Source organism: Cricetulus griseus, chromosome 6 (genome assembly GCF_003668045.3).
Source record: "Cricetulus griseus strain 17A/GY chromosome 6, alternate assembly CriGri-PICRH-1.0, whole genome shotgun sequence".
In the NCBI taxonomy this organism is placed as follows: domain Eukaryota; kingdom Metazoa; phylum Chordata; class Mammalia; order Rodentia; family Cricetidae; genus Cricetulus; species Cricetulus griseus.
This window is the reverse complement of record NC_048599.1, coordinates 59,408,768-59,428,430: the sequence shown is the minus strand read 5'-3', so window position 1 is coordinate 59,428,430 and position 19,663 is coordinate 59,408,768. Positions and strand designations below refer to the sequence as shown.

The 19,663-nt window shown below is 38.3% G+C and overlaps 1 protein-coding gene across 2 annotated transcripts in view; it reads left to right on the top strand.

Annotated features, from left to right (window-relative positions):
• Knl1 (kinetochore scaffold 1) overlaps nucleotides 1–19,663 on the top strand; it is a 65,467-nt gene that overhangs the window by 32,253 nt on the left and 13,551 nt on the right. For both annotated transcript variants that reach the window (XR_003486575.1, XM_027422181.1), the window contains exons 11-17: nucleotides 3,222–3,357; nucleotides 4,461–4,528; nucleotides 6,633–6,731; nucleotides 13,326–13,441; nucleotides 14,571–14,661; nucleotides 15,484–15,600; nucleotides 17,009–17,096. Coding sequence is in view for 1 of the 2 variants with exons in the window: in XM_027422181.1 (XP_027277982.1) it covers nucleotides 3,222–3,357; nucleotides 4,461–4,528; nucleotides 6,633–6,731; nucleotides 13,326–13,441; nucleotides 14,571–14,661; nucleotides 15,484–15,600; nucleotides 17,009–17,096 (715 nt within the window). In the remaining variant the exon portion in view is untranslated. The remainder of the gene's footprint in view (nucleotides 1–3,221; nucleotides 3,358–4,460; nucleotides 4,529–6,632; nucleotides 6,732–13,325; nucleotides 13,442–14,570; nucleotides 14,662–15,483; nucleotides 15,601–17,008; nucleotides 17,097–19,663) is intronic.

Here is a 19,663-nt window from a genome sequence, read left to right as displayed (position 1 = left end):
GTGGGGATCTCCCCACTCTGATTCATGCATTGCCAGATACCCAAAAATGATGGGCAGCAAACATGTAAAGGCACAGCAGGAGCAAAAGATATTCTGGAGTCTGTGGTCTCAAGGCCTTGCCTCTCTGAGATTCACACATCAGGGGTTTTCCTCTGGTTGGGTTGACACCCACTGCCCCTTTGACATGGCACTGACACAAACTGCAAAAGGAAAAGCTGGACAAGGTTTTCTTGACTCGTGTATCAAGAGCCCATTTCTCTAGTGACTGGAAGAATAAGCTCAGTACTTCAAAGTAAACTAAGATTTCTTTATTGATTCATTTATTTATTGAACCTTCATTTGACTAACTTGGAAAAAATAAAACTTATCATTCAAAATCCAGTTTTATAGGTGGAAAAATAAAAATACTCTGAGATTTATAAACTCTTATTAAGGGGGCAGGGGGCAGGGCTGGAGAGATGGCTCAGGGTTTAAGAGTACTGGCTGCTCTTCAGAGAACCAGGTCTCAATTCCCAGCAAGCACATGGTGGTTCACAACTGACTTTAGCTCCTACTACAGGTGATTTGACACCCTCACACAGACATACATAAAGGAACACAAATTCAAATAAAAATGAATAAATCTTTTAAAACACCTAAGGGGACTTCAGAGTTGGCTCAGTGTTTAGGACCACCTACTCTTGTAAAGTACTTACTAACAAGTTCAATTCTCAGCACCCCCATCAGTCAGGTGCAGGGGATCCAACACTCTTCTGGACTCCCCAGGTATCTGCATTTGTATATGTATATGCCCACACAGACATAAACACATGTACATAATTTAAAAATGAAAATCTTTAGGAAAAGAACCACATAAGTAGCTAGGTATCATAGCACATGCCTAGTATTTATTCCAGCACTCCGAAGACTGAAGTGGAAGGACTATAAGTTTAAAGCCAGCCTGGGCTGAGTTCAAATAAAACTTGGGAGATATGGTCTAAACAAAACCAATATAAATAGGCATAGATGATAATTTTAGGGTAAGGAAATAGCCAAAGGTATGAGAAACTAATAATAGTAATATAACACTTAAATCTGACTACATTTTATAAAAATTAGTATTATTTTGTTCAAATATTGGTATCTACTGTAAACTACTAGTTGCTTCTTCTTTCTTCTTTTTAATGTTTTTTTTTTGGGGGGGGGGTCTCTCTGTAGCCTTGGTTGTCCTGGAGCTCACAGAGATCCACATGCCTCTGCATCTCGAGTGCTGGGATGAAAGACATGCACCACCATCACCCATTGGTTGCTTCTCTCTCTTTTTTTTTTTAAGATTATTTTATTTTATGTGTATGAGTGTTTTGCCGGTATGCATTTGTATATTTGATATGCTTATCAAATGCATGCCTCAAGTCTGCAGAAGCCTGAAGAGGGCATCAGATCCTCCTGGAACTGGAGTTAGAGATGATTATGAGCCTCCATGTGGGTGCTGGGAACTGACCCCAGTCCTCTGCAAGAACAGCAAGTACTCTTAACCTCTGAGCCATGTCTCTAGTCCTTAGATACTTCAATTTTATGAGAGTCTAATGTAACCAAGAGTGGCCTGGAACTCAACTTACTGAAGATGGCCTTGAACTTTGGATCTTATGACACTATCTGTGTAAGGTCGGATTACACCACCATACCCAGTTTAATCGGTGCTGGAACTTAATGCAGTCTTAACAACTGAACTACATTCCTAGCCCTGCCTGCCTTAGATACTGATGGAGGTGCTAGGAGTACTTCTGAGAGTATGTACCATTAAAAATCTTCAATAATAAGACTTTTATTCTAGCATTTCGGCAAGTATTTTTTTGCCTTCAGAAAACATGTATAATGGAGACAATGGTCTGTGCCTAATCTCAGCTACTGGAGAGACGAAGGATTGTAAATTTGAGAATAGGTTATGCCACACAGCAAGATCCTATCTTAAAAAGAAAAAAGATTGTAAATTTGAGAATAGGTTATGCCACACAGCAAGATACTATCTTAAAAAGAAAAAAAGAGGAGTGTGAAAATGATATTTGAAGCTAAATCAAATATTTTGGGGTGATTTTTTGTTTGTTTTTATTTGTAAGACATGGTCTTATTATGTAGTACTGGCTGGCTTGGAATTTACTATATAGAACAGACTCACTTTGAACTCCGAGTCAGACCTGTTTGCCTTCTGAGTACTGGGATTAAAACAACCATGCTTAATTTAAATGATAAGAACAGGGCTATATGGTTTATTTGATTTCAACCAAATGAATCTTCATTAGCTAGGGACAAGAAATGTATTTCTTCTGTCTACTCTCAGGGCTAACGTGTACACTAAATATTCTAGTCTGCATTTCTTTTGTGTATTGGGGGATACATGTTTGTATGGGCATGTGTGCCTGTGAGTATGTTATGTATGCATGTGTGTATAGGCAAGAAGTTGATGTCAGGTATCTTCCTTTATCATTCCTCACCTTATTCTGAGATCAAGTCTGACAGTGAACCTGGAGCTCGCCACAGTTCAGCTATGTTGGCCGGTGAGCTCCAGGGGTCTACTGATCTCTACCAACTCCCTTCTTTGCCCTCCAGACCTGGTATAATAGCTTCATGTCCCTGTGCCCAGCTTTTTATATTGGCACTGGAGATCTGAACTCCAGTCCTCATGCTTGCACAGCAAGCACCTTTATCTAGGCTCTAGTTTCCTCTTCTGATGTAGCTTTCCTATTGGTGGCTAGCAGCTAAATAATTGGAAAATTTGACATTTGGTAGTTAATGGTATCTTTCTATAACTGAGGTATATCTAAGAAATAGTTTGTTTATACTGTATAGCACATAAACTACCATTAAAGGCCAAAACTGTCTGATATTCTACTTTAATAAGTTAGTGTATATGAATTATATAGATAAATTTTGTTAGAAATAGTATTTATGTTCAGCATTTAGTTAAATTCTGAACTCATAAAGTTATGCTGGTATTTTTAAGTATGTATGTAAAATGTAGTGTGTACATGAGCACACACTTGTGCACATGTATAATATAGGAGGAGAAACATGCCACAGCATGCGTGTGGATATCATGGGATAATTTATGGTGACAATTATCTTCTTTTGCCTTTACATGGGTTCTGGGAATGGAACTCAGGTTACTAGGCTTACATAGCAAGTGCCTTTACTACTAAGCCATTTCACTTGCCCCAATACTGATGTTTCTTTGGTAATTTCAGAGTTTTGAGCATCATACCGAAGGGGATATCAAAAATGTCAACAATGTATTGATAAAAAGCCTGAGCAGGACCCCATCTAGTTGCAGCAGCGATCAGGATTCAATCAAGGCTGATGGAATCTCTCTGGACGTCAGCAGTAAGGTCTCCCCCTGTTGTTCCCCCACCCCACCCCCTACCCGGAGACAGGTTTTCTGTGAAGCTCTGGCTGTCGTGGATCTCACTCTGTAGACCAGGCTGGTCTTGAACCTAGATCTGCCTGTCTCTGCCTCCTGAGTGCTAGGATTAAAGATGTTTGCCACCACCACCTCCACCACCTGGTTAGCAGAAAGATCTTTATGAAGGCTAAATAGTAACAGTTATTTGAATCCTTGATTAATAAGTATATTTCAGTTTAGGAAATATTTGAATGCTGTATCAACCCTTTCAGATTTATAGAGTTGATAAGTAAAGTAGTATTTCACTTACATTTGATTTTTTGACATTTTTAATGAAATGGGAAGTGTTATACTGCAGAGGAATAGTTCATTTCATCCAAAAGCTTCTAATTTGTGGGGAAACATTGAATGGAACCTTAAAACTGTATTACAGATTTTTTCTCTTCCTAAGTGGATAGCTTCCTAGAAACATTGTAGTAGATAGAAGCATTATGAGCATGAATAGCACATAAATCTGAAAGATAACTGTCATAGTTAGGGTTTTTATTGCTGTGAAAAATCACCAGGGTCGTGGCAACTCTTATAAAGAAAAACATTTAATTGGGGTGGCTTACAGTTTCAGTAAGGTCATGGCAGGACATGGTGGCATGCAGGCAGACATGGTGCTAGAAAAGGAGCTAAGAGGCCTACATCTTGGTCCACAGGCAACAGGAAGTGAACTGTCACATGGTGCAGTACCTGTCTTTAAGCATATATGAGACCTCAAAGCCAGCCTCCACAGTGACAGACTTCCTCCAATAAGGCCACACCTTCTAATAGTGCCACTTCCTATGGGCCAAGCATTCAAACACATGAGCCTATGGGTACATACCTATTCAAGCCACCACAATAATTAAATTTACTTTACATTTTAGTTTTGTTTGGTTTTTTTGTATAGGGTCTTACTATGTAGTTTTGATTACATACAATTGGTCTTAAACACAAAACGATCTACCTGCTTCTGCCTATCCAGTGTTGGGATTGGAGCTGTACACCACTATTCCAAGCCTTATTGTTTATTACATAAATTTTGCTTTGCTTCTAGCACAACGCAATAGCCAAATGGAATCGCAGTTTCTCAGTGACAGTATCTGTGAAGAGAGTTTGAGGGAGGTATGTTAAAGTATTTCTCACTTAATTATTTTTACATTGATTTAATGTGTATGTGTGTGACTGTATGTAGCCATAGTACACATGGGACAGTCTGAAGATAACTTGCAGAAATCTGTCTCTCTCTGTCATGTGGGTCTCAGGGATGGAACTCAGGTTCTCAGATGTGGTGCTGAGTGCCCTTACCTACTGAGCCATCCCAAAGGCCACTTTTTCTCACTATGGTTTTTGTTTTGTTTCATTATGTTGAAACTAGGTGCCCTGTAGCCCTTACTGGCTTTAAACTTACTATGTAGACCAGGCTGGTCTTAAACTCCCTGAGATGTGTCTGCATCTGCCTCCAAAATACTGGGATCAAAGGCATGTATACCTGGCTTATTTCTCACTGATTTTTTTTTTTTTTTTTTTTTTTTTCAAGTCAAGGTTTCTCTGCTTAGCCTTAGCTGTCCTAGAATTAGCTGTATAGACCAGGCTGGCCTCTTAACTCACAGAGATTCACAGAGATCCACCTGAAAGACATGTGCCACCACCCAGCTATTTCTCACTTTTAATATACTTTTTTTTTTTAGTTTATTGTTGTTTTTTATAGACAGAATGTCAGGCATTTGATGCTAGCCTTAAACTCTCTATGTAACTAGTGCTGGCCTTTGAACTCCTGATCTTCCTGTTTCCATTATCCAAGTGCTAGAAATACAGATGAGTGCCGCCATCCCTGGCTTAGTTTTTTTGTTTTGTTTTTTTTTGTTTTTGGTTTTTGTTTTGTTTTTGTTTTTGGTTTTGGTAGCTCCCATGTGTCCTAGCTGGGCTCAAACTTGACATGTATGTGAAAGTAAGTTAAATTTTTGACACTCTTGCCTCTACCTTCTTCAGAGTGTTAGGATTACAGAGGTGGGCTACATGCTCAATTTTATGCAGTACTGGGAATCCAACCCAGAACTTTATGAACGCTAGGCAAATGTTCTACTAACCATGTTATATCCCCAGGCCTAGAATTTTTTTTTGTGTGTAATTATAAAGTATTTCAAGTATAGGAAAGGCTAGTTTTCTTTTTTAAAAAAATAATTTGTTAGCTGGCGGCACACACCTTTAATCCCAGCACTGGGGACACAGAAGTTGGTGGATATCTGTGATTTATTTCAATGCCTGCCTGATCTATGGAGCAAGTTCTAGGACAGCCAGAGCTATACTGAGAGACCTATCTCAAAAAACAAATAAAAATTATTTGTATTTTCTGTACATTGGTGTTTTGCCTGAATGTATATTTGTGAGGGTGTTGGATCCCCTGGAATAGGAGTTGTAGACAGTTGTGAGCTGCCTTGTGGGTACTGGGAATTGAACCCTGGACCTCTGGAAGAGCAGCCAGTGCTCTTAACCCCTCAGCCATCTCCCCAGCCTCCAGGCTGGTTTTCTTTGTGAAGGATTTAACATAATAATCATATGAGATATTATCTTAGTCTATTCTCTCTTGCTATAACTGGGGTAGTTTATACAGACCAGCTTTGTGAAACATAGCACTGCCACAAGCTCAGTATGTGGTGATGCTGCCAGGCTGGAGGAATTCTGCAGAATCTCAGGGTGACTCAGTGTCTCATGGCAATAGAGCAGGCTTTCCAAGTTGAGTCATTTTTCTTTCTTTTTTTGATTTTTCAAGACAGGGTTTCTCTGTGTAGCTTTGGAGCCTATCCTGGCACTCGCTCTGGAGACCAGGCTGGCCTGGAATTCAGAGATCCGCCTGCCTCTGCTTCCCTAGTGCTGGTATTAAAGGTGTGCACCACCACTGCCCAGCTTGAAAATTATATTAAATAATGTTAGAAATGTTAGACTGGGTGTGATGGTCCACATTTTTGATTCTAGCACTAGAGAGACTTAAGATTGTGAATTCCAGGCTATATTGGTCTACATAGCAAATTTGAGCTATAGAGAAATACCTTGTTTAATAACAATGGCAGTGGTAATTTTGCTTAAAAATCAACTTAAAAGTTTACTAATGTTTGACTATATCCATAACTCAGTGGATTAAGCTGTTTAGAAATGAATCGTATAGTTAGAGCCAAAGTGCATTTACTTTGTATGTTTATATAAAGTCTTTTATGTTTTATTTTTTTAGAAACTCAAGGATGGACAACTTACAATAAAGGAGTTCTTCATACTTCTTCAGGTCCACATCTTAATACAGAAACCCAGACAGAGCAATCTTCCAGCCAAAGTAAGTGCAATTTCTTGGCAAAATATTAATCTCAGTTAAAATATATCATACTTAAAAAACAATTAAGTTGGGCTGGAGAGATGGCTCAGTGGTTAAGAGAACTGCCCGTTCTTCCAGAGGTTCTGAGTTCAATTCCCAGCAACCACATGGTGACTCCCAACCATCTGTAATGTAGTCTGGTGCCCTCTTCTGGACTGCAGGGATATATGCAGACAGAACACTGTATACACAATAAATAAATAAATAAATAAATAAATAAATAAATCTATCTTTAAAAAAAAAAAAAAGTTGAACCAGAGCAAGCATTTATTAAAAGACAAAACCATGATCTGGGGACGTAGGTCAGTTGGTAGAGGCCTGCCTGAAGCCCTGGCTGCCACGCCTTAACAACCTTAGTTTGTATATCCCGACAATGCTCCCTTTCCTCAAACTGATGTACTTGTTATAATATCAGCTGTAACTGCTGTAAAATATTCCAGTGATGCCTTTGGAGGCGAGATCTGAAATTATTATCCAGCTTGGCAACACTCTCAGTTTGATATCCATGAGGTTTTTTTTTTTTTTTTTTTTCCTTCAGTGATATAACTAACAAGATCTTCAAGTCTTGGTGTCTATAAAGTAGAGAGATCAAAAGAAATGGAGTATATATAGATCATGGGAAATGAGGTTTGTAGCTGTGGGCATCTGGCCCAGGACTTGAATGACTGTGAGTCTTTTTAGAGTAGAAGTAGGAAACATGCATTTGGTGGGAGCAGACGTGTTTCTAGCTTTCATAGACAATGTTTGCAGCTCCTTTATATGTTTGTATATTGTAGCATCTCAGCTGACTTCACTGGCAAAGGGTGTTTTTATAGCCTTCCACCAACCATGCATGTTTGTTGAATGGTTCAAGCTAAAGTATTATAACTCATAAAGTATAATTTGGCTGAACAACTCCTAGGCCTGAAGAATCCAAGTATTGATTATATATAAGTTGGACACTTAATCAAAACGAATAAAAATGGTTTGTACATTCAAGATGAAAAAATTAATCTACCCATTGAGTACAGAAATAGCTATCTACTATGTTTCTCAGTCCATGAACCTTTTATCCATCGACACTTCTGGTATTTTACTTGACACATAATTATATGCTTCACTTTTTTAAAATTTATTTTTATTTTACATGTATTGATATTTTGTCTGCATGTATGTCTATGGATCATGTTTGTATATGCCAAGGAGGCCAGAAGAGGGCATAGATCCTATTGTTCTTCATTCAATATAGTGGCTGTCCCAACAGACAATTGCAACTACTAGCAGTGAATTGGCTGCATGAGCTAAAGCCAGGAGGGAATTCTGTTCCCTCAGGCACTGCAAGGCTACTAAGAAAACATTGTCTAAATCTCTCCTTCTCTAGGACTCAGGATTCAAAGGTTGAAGTGAAATTCTGCTAGGTTAGAGAGAGTAACCTTCTCTCTGCTCGTCTTGGAAAAAAGGGGCCATCCTTCTGCTAAGCCCCCACTAAAGAATCCTCCCTGACTTAGTTCCTTCCTGTTAGCTAGTTGCTGACTCAGCCTTCTGACCCCAGGTTAATTTTATTTAATCAAAGAAATGTAACACATCTTTGCATCGTTAACAAAAGCAGCAGAAACAAATATACCTTTACACGGTTAAAATAATATTTCATAACATTTCCCCTTTTGTTTAAATAAAAATGAAAGTTTTTTTAAACTTTAACTTAGTAAAAGTATATATAACAAAAATGGTTATTTTTTTTATTTGATTTTTTTTATTATGTATACAGTCTTCTGCCTGCATGCCAGCAGAGGGTGCCAGATCTCATTCAAGGTGGTTGTGAGTCACCTTGTGTTTGCTGGGAATTGAACTCAGGACCTCTGAAAGAACAGTCAGTGCTCTTAACCTCTGAGCCATTTCTCCAGCCCCAAAAATGGTTATTAAGAATTACATTTACAATATTCAGCCTATTTGTATTTAGCAAATTCAGAGAAAATACTCCATTATCCATCCCATCTTAGTGACTCCAAAGTTTTATATCTAATTTACTTTCTATCATAATTAAGAAAAACTATAACTCTATCTAGTATTCAACTCCATCAAAGACCCCAGAAGGATGTAATATTACTTAACAACTGAGACATCTGGCTGCCTGGACAGTCACCAGAGTTCCTCTGAAATATTGTGGCATCCATCTTCGGGCCTATAGGCTGAGATTATCTGGTAGACTTCCCAGGAACAAATTTGAAGGACTGTCCCACTTTGTTTTGGCAAATTTTGTCATTCACTTTTGTCTATGTTCTACAGAATTATCTGGCAGACTCTTCTTTGAAGCAGGAATCTCGAAGGACTGTCTTGCCTTGTTCAATGTTCAACAGTCTTTTTTTTCTGTGTCCCACTTGTCCAGTTCATATAGCATACTGTCATCAGTGAAGGCAAGAGCAATTTCTTGCCCAAATGGCTAGTCTTGCCACATTGAAAGCAAACTCCATATGGAATTTCTTCAATGCCCATCATTCTTGTATGAAATAAATTGGTGCTGCCAGGATGTCTCATTGTCATGAAAATCCTTAGGTTATGAAACATTTTAAATGCCATATTCTGTAGGTCTTTGAAGTGTTTGAAAATCATCTATGTCTAAAATATACTTGTTTAACCCTGAAAACATACCTAATGTGACTGCTATTTTAATTATTATGGATTAACTACTAACCTCATTTCTTTTTTTTTTTTTTTTTAAAAAGATTTATTATACATACAGTGTTCTGTTGGCATGTATGCCTACATGCCAGAAGTGGGTACCAGTCTCATTATAGATGGTTGTGGACCACCAGGTAGTTCCTGGGAATTAAACCCAGGACCTCTGCAAGAGCAGCCAGTGCTCCTAACCTAAGCCATCTCTCCAGGCCCCTAAACTCATTTCTTAATTGTACATTGTATTTTTTTTTAATTTTTATTTATTTATTATGTATACAACATTCTGCTTCCATGTATATCTGCACACCAGAAGAGGGCACCAGATCTCATAACAGATGGTTGTGAGCCACCATGTGGTTGCTGGGAATTGAACTCAGGAACCCTGGAAGAGCAGTCAGTGCTCTTAACCTCTGAGCCATCTCTCCAGCCCTGTACATTGTGTTTTTAAATGAGCTGAATAAGCACAATACTCCAAACAAGAGTAGAAACATTTATACAGTGTGACAAAAATAACTTTAATCTTGTAGCAATATACCAAAATTCACACCAATGCAAATATCTGAGATTAATAGTTGTCTATTTACCCTATATTCCTATATTCCCCTAAATGATAACATCCATAACCTACCAAATAACCAACAACCACCCACCCCATCTATGGGAATGTGAGCATCATCTTCTCTAGACTGCTTCATGTTTTCTGTGGGCAAAGGCATCTTTAGGAGGGTCACTGAGAAAATTGAAATAATGGCCAGGTCATGGAAAGACCACCTGTAGCCTTTGTTGATATATATCACCTATCTAGATTCTGGAGGTCTCCCCTGCTCATTACTTTAATCGGTTTCTTGTGAACACAAAAGCATAACTTCTTTCCCAACAGAACCTAAAGTATCCAGGCTGTTTCAAGTTAGCAGTCATTTTCACAGTCCCATGTCTGTCAGCAGCTGTTGTTTGCTCATAGAATTTTAAAAAATTCAAAATTAACACAACATACCAGATCCAGACTCCCTGTGTATTTTCCATCATTACATGGCTTCTTCTTCTTTTTTTTTTTTTTAAAGATTTTATTTACTTATTATGTATACAACATTCTGCTTCCATGTATATCTGCACACCAGAAGAGGGCACCAGATCTCATAACAGATGGTTGTGAGCCACCATGTGGTTGCTGGGAATTGAACTCAGGACCTCTGGAAGAGCAGCTGGTGCTCTTAACCCCTGAGCCATCTCTCCAGCCCTACAAGGCTTCTTCTTTTTTTTTTTTTTTTTTAATTATTACTTCGTCCTTTAAAGATTTTACTTTTTTTCTGATTGCTTATACCTTTTCTCTTTTCCTTCTTAATCCTACACAGGGTTTTTTGGGTTTTTTTGTTTGTTTGTTTTTTTATTTTTTAATTTTTTGGTTTTTGAGGCAGGGTTTCTCTGTGTAGCTTTGGAGCCTGTCCTGGAACTCGCTCTGTATACTAGGCTGGCCCCCAACTCACAGAGATGTACCTGCGTCTGCCTCCTAAGTGCTGGGATTAAAGGCATACGCCACCAACACCAGGCCACCTACACACAATTTTAAACACACTGTAACCTGCAGAGAGGTTTTTTTTCCTGTCTGGATCTGCCTTTACTGTATATTTTTTAGCTTCTTTTGATGGCATAACCCTTTTGGCTAGGACCTTTGCCTCGGCTTTCCCAACTGGCTCCACCTGCTTCTCATGTCTTTGAGGGCCAAGCCTAAAGCTTGGGTCCTGGTCAGAGGTAGGTGACCAAGAACTGCATTTAATCTTCCTAGCTGTAGGAAGTTGGTGCCTACATGTATATTTCAAGGCAGAAGGCCTACATGAGACCTTGTCTCAAAAATAAAAAGCTGTGAGGCCCAAAGAGATGGAGCAGTGGGTAAAATTAGTATCTGCTGTTGCAGAGGACCCAGGTTTGAGTCCCAGCACCCACAACTGTGTAACTCCACTCCTAGGGGATCTGACACTTTGGCCAACTAGGGCACCAGGCATGACTGATGCATATACATAGATGCAAACAAAGTACACACACACAGGTCCTGGGGATTGAACAGATTCCTCATGCTTTCAGAGTAAGCACTCTCTTCCACCCACTAATAGGTAAGTCCAAAGTTTAAGAGCGGCAAAATAACTTACTCTGTCCTGTGCTGCTTATAAATAATGGATAGAGTGTTATTTAGTGTTTTTATAAGTAATGACATAAAAAGTTGATTTAGATTATTTTTTAAAACAGGATTAAATACATTTATTTGTCTAAAACATAACAAACTTGTTTTGTTCTTGGATGAGTGGGTAGGTAGGTTGGTGAAAGATGTAAAGTCTTACCCTAGTTTGAGCTAGCCTAGTATTTACTATGTAGCACAAGATGGCTTTAAACTCACAAAGAAAAGACTCTTTTGTCTAAGTCTCCTAAGTGCTGGAATTACAGCATAAGCCACTACCTTGAATTTTTTTTCCTTTCTATTTTAAATAAAGTGGTTCCTTGTAAGCTTAATTTTTTAACTTTCTTATTTATTCTTTGTATCTTTCACATCATGCATCTTTTTTATAATTTATTTATTTTTATTTAATGTGTATTGGTATTTCGACTGCATATATGTCTTGGCTCCCGACATGTGTGGATGCTGGGTCGGCTGGAACTGCATTTACAGGCAGCTGTGAGCTGCCATGTGGGTGCTGGGAATTGAACTTCAGTCCGCTGGAAGAGCAGCCAGTGCTCTTAACCACTGAGCCATCTCTCTAGCCCCCACATCATGCATCTTTATCCTATCCATTTCCCGTTCCTTTGTATCCACCCTTTGCCCTTGCAATACCCCCCCAATAAAATAAAATGTAAGAGAACAAAAGAAGAAATCAGTCTCATCATTGAAGTTATAGTGTGACACAGTGAGTCACACAGTAAGCCCTTTATCCATATATCTTACTTGCAAGTGCTCACTGTGAGAGTCATTGGTGTCGATTGAGACCTTTGGTTTCTGCTATGCTATCAGTGCTGGATCCTCACTGGAACTCTTCTTGGTTATCTTGTTGCTGCTCTGTGTCTGCAGGACCAGTCCCTTTTAAAAATAGGCACTGTAGCCAGGAGGTGGTGATGCATACACCTTCAATCCCAGCTCTCAGGAAGCAGAGGCAGGAAGATCTCTGTGAGTTTGAGGACTACTGGTCTATAGAGTGAGTTCCAAGACAGCCAAGACTACACAGAGAAACCTGTCTCAAAAAAAAAAAAAAAAAAAAAAAACCTAAGTCATTCTAAAACTTGAATTTGGATGTAGTTTTATCCTCAAAATACCGATTTTAGCCAGGTATTGGTGTACTCACTTGTGTGATTCTAGGACTTAGGAGGATCAGGAAGTTCAGCACGATACTCAGCTATGTAATGAGTTCCAGTCCAGTCTAGCCTAGCCTAGGCTATGAGAGACCCTCTCTCAAAAGAAATGATGGGGATGGTGGGATTGGGGAAGGGGGGGGACTGGGATTGGTATGCTAAAAAAAAAAAAAGATAAATAAAATTGAAAAAAATGGAGGGAGCTGGAGAGATGGCTCAGAGCACTGGCTGCTCTTCCAGAAGTCCTGACTTCAATTCCCAGCAACCACATGGTGGCTCACAACCATCTATAATGAGATCTGGTGCCCTCTTCTGGCATGCAGGCATATATACAGTCAGGACACTGTACATTAAAAAAAAAAAAAAAAAAAAATGGAAAAGAACACAACATCTGGTTCTTCCAGACATGGTGTCATAAGCATGTAGTCCAGCAAGAAGATCACGAGTTTCAGGCCAGCCTAAACTACATAGTAAATCTACTCTACTTTAGATTTTTCAAAGAAAATGCACCCATTTTGACTGATTGACTACTTTAGTTTTCTTTCTATTCCTTTTTTTTTTTTTAAGTTTACTATAAACTCATCACCTACCCCAGAAGATCTGATGTTGAGACAGTATGTTTATGGACCCAAGATACAAATTTACAGAGAAGACTGTGAGCTTCTTCGACAAAAGATTGAAGAGTAAGAAAGTTTTAATTTTTTCCCTTGTGATTGGTATTTGGAGGGTTATAATAAACAAATGGTCTGTGTGGTATTTTAAGTAGAATAACAGCAGCATGGGAAAAAATGTATAGAATTAATTGGTAGTATGACATGAATGGAAACCCAGTTCTGTCTAAAATATTGTGTAGCCTTGCATAAGTCATTTGCTCTTCTTTTCCACTTCATAAAGTAGTAATAATATCTAAACACAGCAGATACAATGAACAGTAGAAATTATTTATATAAAATGTTTCATATCACGATGAACAAAAAGATAAACAGAATTTTGTTTTTCAAGACAGGGTTTCTCTGTGTAGTTCTGGCCATCCTGGGACTCATTCTGTAGACCAGGTGGGCCTTGAACTCAGAGATCCCCCTGCCTCTGCCTCCCTAGTGCTGGGATTAAAGGCATGAACTAGCACACTCTGCTTCACTCTTTTGAGTTTGTAAACTGGGTATTGTAGTACATGACTGTAACCCAGCATTTGGGAGAGGAAGTGGAGGCAGATGGTAGTAGGAAGGTGTCATCCTAGAGGTAGTCAGAGCAGCTTTTGTAATGAAGGTACATTAGAGCTGAGTTTTGCTGTATTCATTGTAGGCTATGCAGAAACAGGGGCCAGACATTCCTGGAAAAAGCCTGAGGAGGAGAGGAACCCTCCCAGGGTGAGAGGTCTAGAGTTTGGGACCCCGGGCCTGATCTAGCGGGGAGAAAGGCTGCAGGTCTCAGTCCCAGAGACTGCCTAGACCTGTCCTAACACTCAGAGTCAAGTCTGCTCATTCAAGAAATGAGTACCTTCCCCAACTCCACCTCCTCTGTCCCCTAAAGGTACAAGGGCCCCCGATGTCATCCTCCAGTTCATCCCCATCCCTGTCCCGCCCTCCCTCCACTTTGACCTCTCTGACTCTGATTCTTTCTACTCCCCAGCATCAATGTGACACTAACTGCTGTTCTTTAAATGTTGACGAATCGTGCTTGCTATGTTTCCTGAGAGAAATTCCCCTTTTATGAAGGAAAAAAAAATGAAAATAATTAAATTTGGCTGTTTGATTAAGCTGGCTTTTTCAAGCAGAATTCTAAATCCTATATTAACCTTTTTGTTCATTCTAGATTAAAGGTATCTGCATTGAACCAAGATAAACTATTAACTGATGTAAATAGGAACTTGTGGGAAAAAATGAAAGACTACTCTGATGAAGAGGTACTTTTATGTCATTTTCTGAATAAAAATTGATGCATTTCAGGACGAGAAACTCTTATTTAGCCTGACATGCCTTTAATCCCAACACTAAGGAGGCAGCGGCAGGTGGATCTCTGAGTTCAAGGCCAACCTGGACTACAGTTCCAGGACAGCCAGGGCTACACAGAGAAATCCTGTGGGGTGGTTGGGGACAGAAAAAGAAAGAAAGTGTTATTTGATGGTATAGAGTTCTTTAGTTTTAGATCTGGTATGGTACTGTAGCCTTAATCTAACTATTACCAAGTAACTGTTAGATACAATCTATCCAATGTATAATGACTAATTTAGCATGTAAAATATATATGATGTTCCTTCCTTTTTATTGGCCTTTTCCATAAATTTAAATGAAGATTTTTTTAATTTATTAGCTATTTATTAGTCCATTTTACATGTACACTAATATATAATAATGTTTTGTTAATTAAGAGCCAGTCTTTTCCTAGTCTGTAAAATGAATAAGTGAATTAAAGGCAACAATCAAAACTGAGATCTTTGATTATATTCTTGAATAGATATTCAAAAGTTAGGTGTGGTGGCACAACCTAATTCCAGCACTTTAAAGACAGAGGCTAGAAGAACACATTTTTAAGACAATTGTGGTCTGTATAATGAGTTCCAGATCAGCCAGGGAATTAAATTTGCACATGTAAAGTTCTTGCTTTAGGAATCAGAATCTAGATTAGCCAAAGCCTAGGACAGACAGTCTAATCTGCCTTCCCAGACCTTACTTATCTTATCTGACTTGTTTTTTAATATAACGTGCTCTTTAATACTCTCATACAGCTGAAGACCTATGGGATTTACCTTAACAAAATAAAATCACGTTATACCAAGATGACAAAAGTGTTCACTCACCAAGGAAAAGTGGCTCTGTATAACAAATTGGTGCATTCAGCTGAGGTAATTCAAGATAGTTAATATATAACATATATAAATATATAACAATGTATAGTAGGTGTGAAATATGAAGAATGTATCTTAGGAGACATATAAATGAGGGTTGCTATAAAAGCTTGTTTATAAAATGTGAGATTCTATTAATCAAAGCATCAAGCTTTGGCATTATAAGTCAAACAAAATACAGTTATTAATGTGGGCTATGTCTCATCTCATTGTCATCTATGTTACATTTTGAAATAAACTACTTGTGATTTTGTCTTCCCCATTCATAAAAATGGCAGTATTATCTTCCTTATATTTAGTTGCATATGTAGATGTTTATCCTTTTCTGTTTAAAAAAGCTCTACGTAGGGCTGAGAATGCAGTTAGTGGTAGAACATTTGCTTAGCATTTGTTCAGTTTCTTGTTTGAGAGATAGGAGTGGGGTATTCCTGCCAGTGATCTCAGGTTTAATACATGGTGGCTCACAACCATCTATAATAGGATCTGACTCCCTCTATCTGTCATGTGTGCAGAGCACTCACACACATAAAAAATAAATAAGATTTAAAAAATAGTGTATCTGGTCAACATACCTATAGGAAATTGAAGCAGGAATATTATCATAACTTCTGTACCACATAGCAAGAATCTGTCTCAACAACAACGGTAACAAAAGCAAACAAACAAAAAACACACTAAAAAGGCTGTAAATCTGTTTGACTAGTATTTCCCATATCTACCTGATCACAGAAAAAAAAATTCTTTTTAAGCAATATTAGTATCCATAGTCATGAAACACACATACAGAAAAGAAATGCTATGATGAAAAGAAGTAAAGAATTAACGTATTTATCTTTTTAAATTAAAATTAAAATATTTAAGTTCAGATTAAAGGTCTTGACCTTACTTTTTAAGATTTGCCTGTTCATACCAGAGTGGTAACACAGGCCTGTAATCCCAGCAACTTGAAAGTCTAAGGCAGGGATATCACAAGTTCAAGGCCCGCCTGGACAATATACCAAGACCCTGTCCTTAAATAAAAAGTGAACAAAAATTGGAGCAGTAGTAGATCATGTGACCAGTATGTTCAGTTCCTGTACTTCCAAATAAAAAAGGAAAAAAAAAATTGCTATTTATGCCAGGCATTGGTGGTGCATGCCTTTAGTCCCAGCACTCGGGAGGCAGAGGCAGGCGGATCTCTGGGAGTTTGAGGCCAGCCTGGTCTACAGATCAAGTGCCCGGATAGGCTCCAAAGCTACACAGAGACCTGTCTCGAAAACCAAAAAAAAAAAAAAAAAAAAAAAATAATAATAATAATAATAATAATAATAATTAATTTATAATAATAATTGGCTATTGTAAGGTTGAACTATTATAATAATTGAACTATTATTAACCTTTATAATCTATAATACTTTACATTTAGAATGAGGAGAAGAAACTTCAGATAAAAATAAATGAGATGGACAACATACTTAAGAAGATCAGTAATTGTCTCACTGAAGTGGAAATAGGTAAAGTATTTCGTGTTTTCCTCTGGTGAGGATAAAGCTCAGTGATAGAATGCTTGCCTATCATGCCCTAGGATCAACCCCTGCAACTACGCAAAGTTAAAGGGTGATTTTCTGTAAATGCTTCTATAAGGTCTTATTGTGCTATTTTAGCAGCCTCAGTTCTTAAATTGGGGCAAATTTAAACCCTTTTTTGGGCTAATGAGATGGCTCAGGTCATAAATGTACTTGCCACCAATGACCTGAGTTTGATTTCCTGGGACATTTGTGGTGGAAGAAGAGAACTGATTCTCACAGTTTTCCTCTGACCTCCATAGGCATGGTGTAGTGCACACCTCTCACACAAAATAAAGGTAATAGAAAATAATAGTAAACCTTGTTTTCTAAAATCATCCATAATACAGTAAAGAAGAGATGCCCACGAAATTAAATCGGTTTTCGAAGCTCTTCATAACCTTTACCATAATCTTGTATGGTTTTGTGTATTTTGGGGACAGTCTTTCTGTGTAGCCCAGACTGGGATGGAATTTATCTAAGCTACTCTTGTGATCTTCATTCCTTGCCTCCTGAGTGCTGGAGTTACAAGTGGGTGCCTCCGTGCCCATTATTCTGTCTTTTTTGTTTTCTAATCTCACCTGTTTGTTTGTTTCCCGTATTCTGTCTTTTTTGTTTTCTAATCTCACCTATTTGTTTGTTTATGAGTGTATGTAATTTTGAGGTTTACTTTTTGAGATATTTTTATTTTTAGTGTAAGTGTACATACAGTGCCCATGGAGGCCAGAAGAGGTTGTTAGACCCCTTTGGAACTGGAGATATAGATGCTGCAATTTGTGTGGGAGAGGAAGGAACTACAGAGATGACTCAACAGTTAAGAGCACTGGCAGTGAAGCCTTTAATCCCAGGCCAGCCTGGTTTACAGAGCAAGCTCCAGGACAGCTAGCAGAGAGTCCCTATCTCGAAAAAAAACCACAAAAACAAACAAAAAAACAGAAGAAGAAAACCCCAACAGCTGTGGCTGTTAGGTAACAATAAATGTCTACCCTTTTCTTCTTTTATTATTCACTAGCTAATTTGCTTAGTTGTACCTTTTATGTGCTGAGTGTGTGGCACTCAGTAATAGAAACACTAGAAAACAAAAAAAAAAACATGATTTGTGCCCCTGTGGACCAATTTTTTTTTTTCTTAAGAAGACAGGATGTCATTTAGTATAGAATGACCTCTAAATAGGTAGTTAAGAGTGGCCTTAATTCCTGATCCTCTTTCACCTCCCCATTACTGGGATTGAGTATATGTACTACCATGCCCATCTCCTTATGGAACTTTTAATCCAGAAGCAACAGTAGATACTAAACAAATAAACTAGGTGTGGTATTATATACTTGGCATCTCAGCCTGTAAGAGATGGAGTCAGGAGAATTAGGAGTCTGAGGCTAGACATGTAATATAAGACCTTTCCTCAAAAAAACAAAACACCTTCACCCCAAAAAGTAATTTTATAGTAAATTTTGTAGAAGATGTTAAAGGTGATGAGATACCTGAATAAAAATTTGACCCAAGATTAAGAGATCAAAGCACCCTTCGTTGTACAGAAGAGACTTTTCAGTTAAAATCTGAAAGATGAATAGGAATATAAAAAGTAAGAAATAAGAGCAGCCAGGCATAGATCTAATCACACCACTTGAAAAGGCAGAAGGATTGCTATGAGTGTGAGGCCAGTCTAAGCTACAGAGTAAAACCCTTTCTTTAAAACACATAACTCACCAGGACAAGCCAAAACTGCCTGTCTCCAAAACAAAAAACAAAACAACAAAAAAACCACAGGCAGGCATCTAAGGACTAAGGAGGCAGAGGCAGGTGGATCTCTCTGAGTTCAAGGCCAAGGCCAATCTGGTCTACATATCAAGTTTCAGGATAGCCAGGGCTGCACAGAGAATCCCTACATCAAAAGAGTAAAAAACAAAAAAAAAAAAACACAGATGTGCACACAAGTGTGCAAGCACACACACACACACACACACACACACACACACACACACAGAGAGAGAGAGAGAGAAGAGAGAGAGAGAGAGAGAGAGAGAGAGACTATTCAGAATCAATATGTGCAGAAAACTCGTATGTGGCAAATACACCAACTACGTGGGTTTGAAGATAGAGCCAGATTAGAATAGATAACAAAAGGGGAATGTGAGCTAAAACAAAGCTAGATTTGTTATTAGGGCTAGACATAGGACAGCCTCATAAGGAGTTTTTCATAACAGGTGAACCAGTGATGCATATATTAAGCACTAAGGGTGGTATAAGGGTTTGATTAGATGAAAAATAAATGCAAGCTGGTTGTCATGGTATACATCTGCAAGCCCTATAAAATCTGAGTTAGAGTCCACATAATGAGTTCCAAGCCAGTCTAAGCTACATAATTAAACCTTTTCTCAAGAAAAAGATGCTAGGGGGGTAATTGTTGAAGTTAAATTTAAGCTTAGAGTAGGCACAGTAACACATGCCTCTAATCCCAGTACTTAGAAGGTACAGGTGGATCAAGAGTCATTCATCATCAGCTTACTCATCAGCTT